General features: G+C 39.1%; 1 protein-coding gene across 1 annotated transcript in view; it reads right to left on the reverse strand.

Annotated features, from left to right (window-relative positions):
• The window catches only part of LOC134866874 (obg-like ATPase 1), a 37,732-nt gene that overhangs the window by 16,326 nt on the left and 8,862 nt on the right, over nucleotides 1-12,544 (reverse strand). The window contains exons 5-7 of the mRNA XM_063887062.1: nucleotides 4,263-4,438; nucleotides 675-755; nucleotides 232-329 (exon numbers count right to left, since the gene is read on the reverse strand). Of these exons, the coding sequence (XP_063743132.1) occupies nucleotides 232-329; nucleotides 675-755; nucleotides 4,263-4,438 (355 nt within the window). The remainder of the gene's footprint in view (nucleotides 1-231; nucleotides 330-674; nucleotides 756-4,262; nucleotides 4,439-12,544) is intronic.

Consider the following 12,544-nt stretch of genomic DNA (forward strand, 5'->3'; position numbering starts at 1 on the left):
CACACACACACACACACACACACACACACACACACACACACACACACACACACACACACACACACACACACACACACACACACACACACACACACACTTCTCACACTCCAGTTCATATATATGCAGACGCATGCATTAGAAATCAATGTAACTCTGTACATAAGTCGTACAAAAGCTCTTAGGTGATGATTATTAAGTGCATAAGCTCCCGCCTTTCTTCCAAGCACTTACCATTTGTTCTTTCTCCTGCTGTAGTCTTTCTCAGAGAGGTTAACGAGGTAAATCATTGGTTTGGATGTCAAAAACAAGTATTTGTTCAACACTTCGATCTGTGCAAAGACAGACAGGACAAGTTCTGAGAATCCAAAATTCCCAAAGCAGCCTTTGAGGACAGCACAGACAGTGATAAGAGAAGCCAAATCAAATCAGGGTCTGGTTTATAGGCACTGTGGGGAGCGACTTTAAAGCCACTAAATTATGATCGACTTGGCCAGATGTCCTTAGCTTGTACAAAAGTAATGTCAAAATAAAATCAACAAAAGACCGTGAATAATATTAGCTTTGATTTTGAGGAAAAAGGAAGGAGGAAGAAACAGCAGTTTTACTGTTTTAGGTCAGATGAAAAGATTATCAAGATAAATCACAATAATACATTTGCAACATCAAAGGCTTACCTCCTTGTCGTTCCAATCGTGATAGTAGCGGACGTGTTTCTGTTCATTTATAACCCAGCTCTTGATTTTGCACATAACGTCCTGTTTGGGGTTAAAAGAGAATGAACAAGAAGCCATTAAAGGAGATGAAAAAGAATATAAACCCAGCAGGGTATGGGGTAATTATTTCCTAAATGCATGGCATCCTGATGCCAAAATGAACAATGGCTGTGCTCGTATTCAAGCAGCAGTGGCCTGGCTTTGACAGGGATGGCATGCACGAGACCCCCTTCCCTCCTTTAAATCATGACAAAATGCCTTCTGGGGTGTCTCGCTTAGAGTCACAGTTTTGAACATCAAAATTCCTTCGGGACTGTTTAATGAAAAGGAAAGAGAGAGAAGACTAAATTGGAAAGAGCGGGGAACTAATTGGAACTTGGTTAGTTAGGTGTGAATTATTAGTCCTTCCTCAGGCACTTAGCAGAACGCAGTCATACTGAATAAGCACTAGTGAGATACAGAACTAATTATTCACTGTTTCTTCAGGAGAAAATATTGAGCATTTTCAGCTATGTATGCCACATTCATTACTCAAGTACTTGTGGGCTGAGACCACAGGCAAGTCTGGGTCTTGACAGGATCTGGAAGCGGAAAAGGGTGGGAAAATGGGAGGGAGGTAGTTATAAAATTTGTAATAAAGAAATTGAGCCTATTATTGTTGATCCAGCCCCAAAGAAATTAGCGGAACACATTCTTTTTGTTCCTGTCAACTTGACCTCCCCCTTCATATAAAAACTCCCCCACCCCCTGCAACACTCCCCCTACCTCCTTTTCCCTCCCCAAACCCTTGCAGCACTTCACAATCATACTCCCTTTTGAAAGAACTGAGGAAAAAATCCTGCCAGAGCCTCAATTACACAATGGCAGAAAAAGCTCCACACACTGACCCCCAGCCAGCTGCATTCACTCTCTGCACATCTCTCTCCACAGGAATTCTAAAGGCCTTTTAGTCAGGCAGCCAGAGTGCAGCCAGCGGGAGAGAGCGCAGGAAGAGCTGCATACACTCCGCCCGCGCCGTCCCAAGTCTTCACAGAGAGATTAATCATCTGTGAAATGGAAACAGCAAACGGCCAGTGACACAGGCTGAACCCGCTCCAGGTTTCCCTCATCAGCTCGCAGCCGCCGTGCAGCGCTGCTCTAACAGGCAGGTGTTAATAAAAGGCATATAGGTCCCACAGGGGTCAAACACATATGCCTGCCACCATGAAGCGCCGCTGGTGGGCCGGCTTCTTATTATTGTTTTGTAAGGATAGGGATTTTGAGGATTCACACGGACAAAAGCAATGAAACAATGTGCTTGTAAACACAGCACAGGCAGAATGCATTTAAATCTTTATAACAATGCATACATATGAGCCCTGCGCTGCTGCGTGCACACACATTCATCTGAACTCACGATGAAATATTCAGTCACTTTCTTATCCAGACAACACAGTCGAACTATAATATACTATTTTACAATAAATTCAAAAAATTCTGATTTGGTTGTTTTTTCTTACAAAATCTCTTTTTATCTTCAAGTGAGTGCTGCCGCAGTACGTGTATGAAGAGGCAAACCTATAAAATCTTCACAGTCATTTTCTAAATTAATTTAGCCAATTGATGAAACAGTATTCTATCACTGGCTGATGTACTTTTACGTTTAAATATTAAACATTTACCTCTTGTGTGTATTATCTTTTCTTAGCATGCTGTTAGAGCAGGAATTAAATACAAATTCACCAAAAATGTACATGAGCTCGGACACAGAGTATTATACTATACTGCAAAGTTAGATAATAAAATATACAGCAGATAGTTCAAGTGTTACTATTAAGCAGTAAAAATATAAAGGGAATGAATGAAACTGCCAAAATTTCTCTGAATTAAGCTTTTTTAAATACCTTAATTTTTATGATTTGAAACATGGAGATTTGTTTGGTTTTATTACAATTACATAAGAATTGTATATTATTTTAATATTTGTTTTAATTGATAGTAATGATTACTTACCTTGCTGCCTCTGAGAGGTATACATGTGGAAATATAAGTTTTAAAAAACAGATTTAGAAAAAAACTGCATGTCCACTGAACTGGCTTTATAAATGTGAATGGTAAGTTTTTTGCATTAAATCGTGACGAGCAGATATACAAATGCTATTTTTTACATTGTAAATTCAGTGGAATAAAAGCAGTTCCTGCTCATGAAAATACTGGCCACAAAAATACCTGTAGCTTATGGGAAACTGAAATTAGATCTTATTTCAAAGGTCTTGCAGATTACTTGGTAAATAGAACAAATTTAAGGAGTCTTAAAGTAATCACCATCTTCTCAGAATTTCCCATTTATATCTAAGCATGCTGTGGCTGTACAGAAGAGAGTACAAACACTATTGTTTCATTTATACTGTACATTTCTTTCATCCACATGTTCTGCATATAGATGCTTACATAAACATGTATATATGTCTGTGCACAACTGAGCGTGTCAAACGCCAGACGCAGCCTGTGAGACAATCATACAATCCCTCCCATCTAAAAGCTTGCAGCCTTTGATAAGCACCATTCTTTGCCGTCTAAAGAGGTTTTCTATAGATTTCACTTGCCGACGTGTGCACAACCTTTGACAAGTAATGTATCATTTTTATTCATTGCCTAAAATTGTTAGCAATTATGTGCGTAAGCGGCCACCTGCCTAGCCTGAATGGCTCCTGTCTGTGTGGCTACAGGGGTGTGGGGAAGTGCTGTTGGCTGTAAGGGGGGGGGGGGGTTTAGTCTGAGGGGAACCAACCAGACACGGGGCCTCTGCAGCAGGTGAAAAAGCCCCTCTCGTTAGTGTAATGAGTGGTCAGAGCCTCGGTGTGCCGGGGCCTGAAATTGGGCATGCCGCTCTGAGTGAAAGGCCAGATCCCCTCGCGTGTTTAGCCCATCCTATCCTGCTCCGAGGATAGAAGTGCATCATGAGACATTTACAACCAAATCATTGCTAACACTGTCAGCTCAGCCTCATTACCTTAACAATACCACCATCTGAATGCGTGTGCATCCACATACATTTTGATCCAGGATGTGATATTTTTTCCTGATCTTACACTGTATTGGCCCTGAAACTCTCTGTATATAACCGAGGAATTTGCTGTCAAAGAATATTCTAAACATTTATGGTATTCATAGCCAGGTATTGGTATATATGTCACCCACTGTATGGCCTTATACAATTTCCTGAGCTGCTGTAGGTGTATAAGCATGAGCAAGAGCGGTGCCATGATTTGAGTATTACTTAAGATGAAAAGAGCTGTGTGGAAACACTTTCATTAGCCCGGTGCTGTGACCCAGGGTCAGCAGCTGAATAAGTAACTCTCTATTAATGATTTCTACAGCAGAAAACCCCTGACCCCTGATCACTTTCAATCGCAGAAAGGGAAAAATGGGGCAGGGGGAGGGGTGAGACCTATTGGAGGGAGATTAAAAAAAACATACTTTTTTTTTTCTTGGCCATGTGTGTGGGAGGGTTATTATTTGTGCCTTGCTGTGAGGGGGAGCAAAGGGCCTGCTGGGACATTGACTCACATATTCTGGTTTGAGTTTCTTGTCACCGCCTCTAATGGCCACCTTCTCCAGCTTGTCAATAATAGGACCGATCATCTCCTCATCTTTCAGCCTTAGCTCCTCGTGGATGATCTCCATATCCCTCACTGGGTCCACTGTTCCCTCAACATGGATGATATCCTCATCCTCAAAAGCACCTGCAGAGAAAGGACACAAACACAGAGAGAGCATAAGTATAGAATTATGTTTTTTAGCAGCAACAACACCGCTTTACGTGAACACTTATAGAAGCAACAGAGTCAGAGCCACTAGATCAATGACATTGACTTAATGAGATCGAATGTGTAACAGCGGTTTGATTTTGCCACAAAAATCATTAGCTATTTGCAGAGAATATGGGAAAAAAATAAACATCTACATGAACAAGCACAGTGGGAGTCACAGGAAAGTCATAACAAATACAATAAAATACTTAAGAATATATTACATCCTTTTTTGTCCTGTGAAAGTGTCAGAGCTGTAAGAAACCAGCTTACAGTGTCACAGTAAGTTCCATTAAAAGTGGCTTTAAGTGCAGCAAAACAGGCTTGTGTGTCAATCTGCATGAAGTGCTGAGTGTCTGGTCATGCATATTTTACCCTTCTGTCTTAAAACTATTAGCCATTAAGTTAAAACAAATAAAAATAAACAAAAGTCAGTTTGATTTAGGAGAAAAACGTCAACATTTATAGATGGCAGATGACAGTCTTCCCTAATCATTTGCGTCTTAGCCGTCTTGGCTGTGCTGGTGATTAGGTAATGAGGCTCTGAAGCAGACCATTTAGCAGCTCTCAGGACTCCTGATTCTCCAGCAGAGGGAGGGGGAAGGGGGGGGGGGGTTGTATACATCTGTCACATGAGAGTGACAGCTTTTAACATCACCAAGGGCAACTTTAGTGGACTGCAATGTTTATTTACAACCCAAACAATTATTGCACATCATATTGTATTCAAATAAAAGGGAGATTAGCATATTAGTTTATACAATTATCAATAAAGTTCCTGCATTAAAAATGTAATTCAAACACACAATGAGCAATGTTTTGTTTTGGTTTTAATGACAACCATAAGAAAAGATAGATTTTGATGGTGACATTGCCGTCGTTGAAGTCAGCTTCTCTAGGATTAGGATTCATTTATTATTTAAAAGGAGGTTTTTACCTGGCTCCAAATTATCTTCAGAGGTTTCACTTTAAATTTCAGTGTAACTCAAAAGCTGTTTGGCTTCTCCTAATGTATGGTCAGGTTTTTTCTTTGAGCGAGATGGGTAAAATATATGGTTTAAAACAACCAATACCTATAAAGTGTAATGTAAAAATGTTGCAGATAACAACAATGTTAACGCATAGTGTTTGAGTTGCCTTTACATCAACAAATGAAAATAAAATGACAGATTTCTCAAGGTTTGAAAATTGTTGCAAACGGTATAATAAACACAACTCAACAAATGATATGAGATACGATTGGTGGTTTGTAGATGCAGGAATGTTACATAGTTATTATGTATTCAATCTCAACATTTGATCACATTGTTGAATCTCATCCTGTGTTGTTTTCCAAACCTCAATCTGTGAAACAACTGTCAAATTAATGTGGTGGAGAAAAAGTATATACACCCTCTGGCCTATAGTGTAGTAGAAGCACAATGTGGTATGGAAAGTCAAATACTCGTACTAGTATTTAGAAGACCTCAAAATTGTACTCAGGTAGAATTACTCCACTACTGTAGACCCCCTTAATGTTGGATTTACATACTGCTTATATAAATGTAGTACATTCGGAACTGGAATTTGGCTTTACACGTTTTGTAAATCAGTCAACAGTGACTCATGAAGTTTGGCATAATGGGAATGCCACCTCATTCAACAGGTAAGTGGAAGTCAGGTGAATGATGACTTGGCTTTAAGTATTGCCATGCCGAAGGACACTATGTTTGGAATGTGCACGGTGAAGTCTCTTAACGGAATAAACAATCCATATTCATGTTTTGACACCTGAACAGCGGAGGTCCGTTGACAGGTGAAGCCCTGTGAGATAATAACATCACCGAAGTGATCTGCACAATTCTTCAGGCTGCTGTCACGTCAACTCTCAACAAGTTCTAGCAGTGATACATGTTGGAAATATTGATGATGCACAGCTGTGTGTAGTGGTCATGTTGGGCAACAGCATATCTGAGATTTAGGTAAATCTTTACAGAGCTCTACTGTGCAAGTCATGCCTCTTCGCTTACAAAATAAATGTCTTGGTTGTCATCAGAGGTAGCCAGATCTGTCACTAACAAGAAATGATGTTAAGCGTTTGTTAGCTTCATGGCTCAAGGGATTGGAATATCAGACTTTAGTTTGGACTAAAATATTACGGTATAACTGTTCAATGGATTGCCGTGACATTTTGTACAGACATTCATGGCCCCCAGAGGATGAATTGTAATAACTTTGGTAGTCCCCTGTCCTTTAGTGCCTGCATTTGTTTACAATGTGTAGTTATTAGTGAACCACTATTGAATGGTTGCCATCAACAAGATCTGCTAAACACCAGCATGTTAGCTTTGTCACTGTGAGCATGTTAGCTTGATCATGTTAGCATTTGGCTTTTGTTAGCAAGTGCAGCATCACAGAGTTGCTAGCAGCTGTTGTGTCTAGTTGGTAACCCAATTGGCAAAACTCTCAGAAGATGGTTTCTGTTTGTCATGGACCATAAATGTTAAAGGTTAGGATAGTTACAGGATAGCGAGTCAAGAGAATTTGACATTTTTTCCAATCTAAGATTACCATCCAATCACAACCTTATAGCAAATCTGCAGACTTTAGCCTTGTTTACTAAAGGAACCATTGCCTCTGAGACAAACTCTGAGTATTTTCAGAGACACTAAATTATAAACAGAATCAATATGAAGCCTTTGTGATCTCCCACACACAGAGCCTAATATATTTTGTTCTTCTACTGTATTAACAGGGGAAACATACTTGATTAAACTAAACTACAAGGCTTTTAGAATGTAGCATCTCTCATCAGTCACATCTAAACAACAAAAGTGACAGAAATCAAGAAATCTTATGCCAGTGTCCTTATTACTCATGCGAGTCGACAGAAGCTATAGACTTTTGTGCAAGCTGTCATCCTGTGCGTTGTCCTCATGGTGAAATGAACTTATCCAATTACTCTTTGCCTAATCAGGCTGTTTTGGTTCCTCTCCTCTTGCAGAGGTACTCCACAGTATAAACAGTTCACTTACGCCGCACAGAAAGGGGCTAATCAGTGGAATTATTGTTTTGCTGCTCCAATTTACCAGCTCCCTGTTCATCACTGATTGGAATGAAAATTTGCTATTGTGTCTGCATGAACTCAGAAAATATAATGCAATGTAATCATTTTGTTAGGTGCAAGAATATACATATATTATAAACTATTATGATGTACAGTTCTGTGTTTCAAATGTAAAGATTCATAAGAGTCTGCGGTTCAATTTAGTGCATATTAATGAGGAGCGAAGAATCAGGTTCTCAGGATCTGAATAAATCACTGTTAATGAAAGCAGGACAAATGACTATATCAGTAAATGTGGAAAAATATAAAACCAGCACAATCATTTCGTAACACATTTATTACTTCTTTTAAATAATGATCACCAGTTTCTAACTATTGTTATGCATCGCCAATAAAAAGCTGATAAATCAAAATGTGAAGGAGGCTTTCACAGAGCAGGAGCAGCTGATCACTCACTATTTAGTCATCAGCTGACACTCTCCTCTGCCACATATTCCAAAGTAATTTGCTTTAATTAATTTCGCCTAATTTAACATTCACATCTACTTTACCGCCATCCCATTCAAGGCTTAGAGCCGGAGAACAAATGCCCGAGGTGAAAGAGAGGAGAGAAATCTGAGGGGGCAATCTCCACAATTAGTCCTTTAACAACTGGGTCTGGGTAGGGCTCTGTGAAGACAGCTCTTATGAGTCTGCGGCGCCACACAAAAGCCACATGCAAGACAGTTAAAACACACAGAAAAAAGAAGAAAGAGGTTGGAAAGGCCTGGTTACAGGAGTCATATCTGTCTTACAATTTGAATTTTATTGCTTCACTTTATATAGTGTATGTTTTGAAGACACTGTTAACAGGTGCTCCTTTATTGACAGAACAAAGGGATTAGTCACCAGAGGGTGAGTGGTGTTCAATGGCCTGATTAGGGATCAGGCTAAGCTCTGCAAAATTATGGACTTACAGCGGCACTGCAGGCAGAGGAGCATGAGCAGATAAAACTGGATGACAGACATTTAGAAAGGGAAAAAAAATGAAGAAAAGTAATTGATTTCTGTGACATTGTTTTTTACATTAACCTCACTGTAAAATGTAACACTGTAGAATAAGGACATTCTACTGAATCTTAAACAGATACAAATATAAGCAATCACTTCTAGTTTGTACAATCTTCACACATAAAAACACAAAGCGAGCTGGAGCCAGTTTGTATCATTACTTTTCTGTCAGCAACACAGACAAGGCAGTCATCTCAGTCAAGTCACGATCAATACTGATTGAGCTGCTTCCTCTGATGCTGCTACCTGGGAGGATATGTGGTCAACATAATTCAGTTAAATTACAGTATTTATTGACTTCTAACTTCCTGTGCATGTTTTCACATGCAAGATGGGTAAGAGCACATCTAAAGAACTTGCATTCCTCACACTGCTTTTAAAATGTTCATGCAAAGTCAGTGCCGCAATTCTCCTGGTATTCAGAGCAGTAAAAGCTATTTTATGAGTCTGTCAGGAGAAGTGCATTATGGATGTCTTTCCAACTTAGAGACACTGGCAATGTACATAATAGTATTTATGTTCATTCAGAAAATATCATCTTGATATTCATTTTAGGATACATGAAATTGAAAGCAATTTGTAGTATGCTGCTTTTGTAACAGAGTTTGTGGCATATTCAGCTGTTTCTTTGGGTATGTCAATTATGGCAAATGCATTGGCTGCTAAAAGGCAGTTCGACACTAGAAAATGGTGGGTTTGTGCCCTTCAGGGAAACACTCATGTTTTCAACATGATCCCATCTTTCAAAATAGATCACAGTGAAATCACAGCGCTCAATAGTATGAATATCTGTACCTCACAACGCCTCCAATTCATATGTAATGTACTGTATACTGCAGTCTCTATAGCAAAGTGAGCGTTAAAAAGGTGCATCTCTCCATATAGATATCACTGCCTGAAAAAAATCAACATTTATGGGAAAGCCATTCACACAAGCTGATCTGTGTGCAGTTCAGAACTGAAGCTTCCAGTTTTTATGAAATATAAAAATAATAATCATAATTCCCCCTTTCATTAGCTTAACCTCTGCCATTCAGTTTATTTTGTTAAGCCGTGGAGCATGAGAGTGCCTTGATTGAAACGAACCGTCATATGCACACCACTGTTGTCCCACATCATTCAGAGAACAAACCTTTTTAGATCCTTAACTACTATAGTGCTGCTGATTGCACAGGCACCAGCAATTTCCTAACCAACCGCCACCTGAACAATGATGTGTTCAGCTTTCAGGCCCTCCAGCCTTTCAAAGGTGAATCATTTCACAGTTTGGAGCGAGATCTCCATAGCAACTCCTCTTTGAAGGGTTTAGAATCACCATCCAATAATTCTATGATCATCGGGCCTTGCCATTCCCAGTGGTTCTTTTCACAGCGGACAGGCAAGGGGGGCACGAGGAGGAAGCAGGAAGAGTCTACAGTCTATTTCAGGCAATTCATCTTGCAGCCCCATTAGAATTCAAAATATTGCGACCTTCAATCACCGGGCATGTTATCTGGAGCCGTGGCGATCTCCAGTCAAGATGGGGAGACATTTTGCTCTAATCATCCACGATGAGTGGAGGCTGACAAAAACTCTTCATTCACGGTGAAGCAAAACGCTCATTTAAATGCTGTGAAAGCACCTCAACACAGCCACAGAAACACACAAAGGGAGGAAGATCCCCACAGCTAAATGATCTTTATTTGGAATTGCAGCATTGATTAAAACAACAACTGACATAAACAAAACAAAAACAACAGATATGGCAGAGGAAGACTTATTTTTCTGACTGATTTGCTAAGTAACATTACAATTTCTCCTCAAGACACATCAGTAAGGAAGGTGCTAGGACCCAGCTGAGACTGTTGTACAACACACTGCATTATTGAAGAAGTGTGGCGTGGGAAGTGAGTCACTTGCGTCCTATAAACCAGTTAACTTTGCTACTACAGGATGGATTATGACTGAAAAAAAACCAAAAACAGGTACAGAAACAATAAAGTGAAATCTGACACTAACAAGCATTAGTATATCTGGTATTGGCAAGAAGCTATGTGCACTATGAAGACACATTTTAAAAAGAGGGTATTGATAAAAGCCAAAGCCTTTTCAACACCACCACATGATCACATTCCTCACATGTACATATTTGTCCACTTATGTCTGAGCAATTGTTCACATCCTGAAAATATTCATACAGGCTTTGTAGGGTTTGATAGCTCATTGTTTTGTACTGATGAACAATTACTGTCTACACATTATAGCAAATACTGGAATTGCCAGAATGATTGTTCAGTAATGCAACATGTAAGATGGACTTATGAGGAAATGTGCTCCTGGTATAATAAAAACATTATGTATGTCAGCTAAGATTAGCATGCACCTGTATCAAATTACAGTCAGTGGATATGTATTGATACCTTCCCTTATTTTAAAGATAAGCTACTCCATAGATCTCCAAACATTGAATTATGTAAGGCTTTTTCCACGGTTCAGCATGTATTAAAGGGATACATCTGCTCATAACAACAACAAATCGAGACAAAAACAACAATGAATCAATCCTTCTAATAACTATTGCCTTTGTACTGAAAGCCAGACACACAATTAAACATTTCTCTGTCACAGATCTAAATTATTATCCAAAAATGATTAAAAACACAGCGATGAACCACGCTGTTATTCTGAGTGACATGCTCCTTCGTGGTCACTGTCATCAATTCTGAGTCATTCCCACATAAAGCTCCTAAATCGTGGTGGTTAAAAACATTAATGAGTGACAATAAGAGAAGACTTTCTACCAAATGTGTAATAGTCAGCAGCTGAAAACGTTCCCAAACAAAAACACTATTTCAGCACTATTTCTGTAATGTCTGATAGAACTACTGTTAAGCAGTTAGGTCTGACTCCGCTAATATTACATTTTAATAAGTGATTTCACGCCCTGAGTGACATCCTAATACTTTCACTACTACTTTCATACCATACCCGAATCCTACCACTACAGATAGAAAACTATTACTTTGCACAAAAATACAGTTTCATTTTAACTAACTACGGTAATAACTTTATTTAAGTTAAGCATTTTAGTCTCACTGAAATACACTAAGTTAATCAGATATACTGTACTTTGAATCATGTGGGAGACATTAACTCACAATGATGACGGGGTCGAAAACGTGTCATTGTCAAACTTTTGTAAAAACTATGTGTACATGTTTTCACTTCCTATTTTCTATTTTCTCACTCAGCTCTAGCAGTATATCCTTCCTGTAAAAGATTTTCAGCAACATAAAAGTGACATTTTAAACAGTTACTATTGATTGTATAAATTATTACATCAACAACAACTGCTGAATTGCTGAGAGATTCACTCAACACCTGATCTGTTTAGATAGTCACACACTTGGAAGCCACCAGGCTGCGCTAGGTGTTTTGGATGATTGTCAAGTTGAGAATGTGTGAGTTGGTGAGTGACAAGGCAGGATTTCTGGAAACTAGCCATTACTGGCGTCGGTGCGGAGGCAGGCTGGCCATAAATCATCTCTGCTGAATAGTCAATCTGGTTTGTTCATAATGCCTGTAGCGAAACAATCAGTTTGATTTGTTCCCTTTAAGAGATTACTGTATTGTGGGCTGATGTCTGCATGATGCAATAACCACACACCAATACAATGAGTAACCAGATTCAGCAAAGTGAAGCCAACTAATTGAATCACTCACTTTTTATCCTCAGATTCGGATATTCATCCGGACATGATGATTCATGAGGAAGTCACTGTGGATATTAAATACCAAACATTTTTTGAGGGATGAATCAGATCAATTTCTTCAGAGGCACCAATATTGTCAATTTGTTGTTGACTGACTTGCAATACTGTAATAGCACCTAGCAACACTCCCAAAGTGTTTGACAGATTTAATACACAAACTAACACAAGGCAACAAAATGAAAAGAAATACAG

The sequence above is a fragment of the Eleginops maclovinus genome, chromosome 7 (genome assembly GCF_036324505.1).
Source record: "Eleginops maclovinus isolate JMC-PN-2008 ecotype Puerto Natales chromosome 7, JC_Emac_rtc_rv5, whole genome shotgun sequence".
Taxonomy (NCBI): Eukaryota; Metazoa; Chordata; class Actinopteri; order Perciformes; family Eleginopidae; genus Eleginops; species Eleginops maclovinus.